This window comes from Penaeus chinensis, chromosome 9 (genome assembly GCF_019202785.1).
Source record: "Penaeus chinensis breed Huanghai No. 1 chromosome 9, ASM1920278v2, whole genome shotgun sequence".
Classification (NCBI taxonomy): Eukaryota; Metazoa; Arthropoda; class Malacostraca; order Decapoda; family Penaeidae; genus Penaeus; species Penaeus chinensis.
The window spans coordinates 12434476-12436975 of NC_061827.1; the positions used below are offsets into that span (position 1 = coordinate 12434476).

At 38.0% G+C, this 2500-nt stretch overlaps 1 protein-coding gene across 1 annotated transcript in view; it reads left to right on the plus strand.

Moving 5' to 3' along the window:
• The first annotated feature begins 288 nt into the window (after positions 1–288).
• Positions 289–2500, plus strand: part of LOC125028661 (cuticle protein 7-like) — a 2586-nt gene continuing 374 nt past the window's right edge. Inside the window, exons 1-5 of the mRNA XM_047618136.1 lie at positions 289–312; positions 439–549; positions 1514–1588; positions 1743–1826; positions 1925–2032. Coding sequence (XP_047474092.1) covers positions 289–312; positions 439–549; positions 1514–1588; positions 1743–1826; positions 1925–2032 — 402 coding nt within the window. The remainder of the gene's footprint in view (positions 313–438; positions 550–1513; positions 1589–1742; positions 1827–1924; positions 2033–2500) is intronic.

Consider the following 2500-nt stretch of genomic DNA (forward strand, 5'->3'; position numbering starts at 1 on the left):
AGACCTTTGCATACCTTGGTAGTGTAGTCCATATCTCTGGGTTTTCAGATCAAGAAGTCAGAAGACGGATTGGTCTGGCAGCAGGAGCCATAAAGTCAATCAATAAGAGCATTTGGAGATGTCAATACCTATGCAGAAGGACCAAGCTACATTTTCTCAAGGCATAGATACTGCCAGTTTTGACCTATGGAAGTGTACGCTGGACACTATCTAGCGCCTTGGAGTCTTGTTTTGATGCCGTTTGAAATAAGTTTCTTCACCGGATCGTGGGGTACAGTTAGCAGGACCATGTGTCCAACTGACGGTTACACCGTGAGTCTGGCATAGGATCTGTTACTTGCATAATCCGGGATCGCCAACTCAGGCTGTATCGGCACCTAGCTCGTTTTCCTGTGGATGACCCTGGCCATCAGGTTGTCTCTCTGCAAGATAATCTAGGGTGCAAGAGGCCCGAAGGAGCTCGACGAGACCTGCCGCGAGGAGTTAGAGATAGGCCGAGGGCCTGCATGGAGACTTGACATGAGGTACCCTCGTGGCTGGAAGCGAAGGGTGGATGCGGCCATGCGCCCCTGTGGCGTTAGCCCCTTGATGACGATGAGTATATATATATATATATATATATATATATATATATATATATTTATGTATATGTGTGTGTGTGTCCGAGCATTTGTGTATAAGTATGTATATATGCAGATTAATATATACATATATATACGAACAAAAGCACAGTAACATGTACAAAAAGATGAAAAGCAAAAGAGCCACAATAAGAAATAAAACAATATCGTAAAGTTTCAAACTCTTCGCGAGTTCCTTTTCAGACGAAAAAATATCCGAAAAAAATGTTTCATTAATTACTGTGGTTCTTTTCCTTTTCATGTATATATAAATATATATATATATATATATATATATATATATATATATAAAGAGAGAGAGAAAGATAGACAGATAAATATAGATATAGATATAGTTATAGATCTACATGTATATATGAATATGTATATATAAACATATATGCATGTATGTATATATATATATATATATATATATATATAAGTATATATAAATATATATATATATGTATGTGTATATATATTTATGTATATATGTATATATATATATATTTATGCATATATATGTGTGTGTGTGTGCATGTATATATGTGTATATATACACATGTATATACATATATATATAATACATATCAATACATATATATATATATATGTATATATGCATTTATATGTGTCTATATTTATGCATATATATACATGTATATACATAGCATATGTATATGTGTGTGTGTGTATATATATATATATATATATATATATATATATAATGCACAACAATTTAGTTTGGTAATGATCGTAACCCATTCAGTTACTGATGAAGTGTGATGTCTGTGTCCAACAAACAGCATCTGTGCATTCTCTCATGCACGGAGCTCAGCCCAGGCAATTCTCCTGCTGTTCCCTGCAAGTGACGTCACTGCAAGCACGCCTAGAGGTGGAAAGTGGCTGTATATAACGCCGGAGTTGAAGCTGAGGCAACACACTTCACGCCTCTCAACATGCTCAGGGTAGGTTTTCTTAAAGATACGTATTCCCCTTTAGATTTGATTGTGTTGGCTCTTTCGAAAAGTATTTCTCGTAATACGTGATATATAAAACATACACATCTCGAAAAATCTGGTTTGATGAATTTGTTATTGTTGTTCTTACATTACTTGACAGTTTGCTGTAATTGCTGTTGTGTTTGTGGTGGTCGCCGCCCTTCCCTCCGATCCCCACAGGCGTTCACTTCCTACGTTCGGGGACGTAAGTATAGCATTATGTCTCCCAGTGCGTTAGTTATATCGCCATTTTAGTTTCTGTCTTGTAGATCCGTAAAATGTGCAATGTGTATTCCTTACCAGGCTCCAGCCGAATATCAGTTTAGTTATGAAGTGAAGGACGACTACTCCAAGAACGACTACGGGCATTCGGAGGACCGCAGTGGCTACAACACCCGGGGACAATACCAGGTCAGTTCAGCCCTCTCCCTCCGAGACTCCAGATCAGTGGTTCTTAACCGGGGATGGAGGTGGGGCCTTCAGTATTTTCCAAAGGGGGCGCGACCCTCGGAAAAAAGGCAGCCATTTCTCTAATTATCTTTGTTATTTTCTTAACGAGAGCATGGTCACGTAATGGAAATTCAAATTATAATGCCACTAATTCATACTCATTAAAAAGACTAACAATATATACCTTTAATTTTCTTTGAAATCTGGGAAGGAATTATATTTATTTCAAGGGAGGCGTGGATGGGAAGGACAGATTCCTAAAGGGGGCGTGGTAGTTAGTCTAGAGCGTGGTTCCTAACTTTTTTAATTGAGTGGCCCCAACCAATATGTAATGATCTCCATGGCCCCGTTCAGTGCCTGTCATCTTTTCACATTCAGAAATTACTTGTTTTCAATAGTGCAATGCTGTCAATAGCTATAGGACAAGCA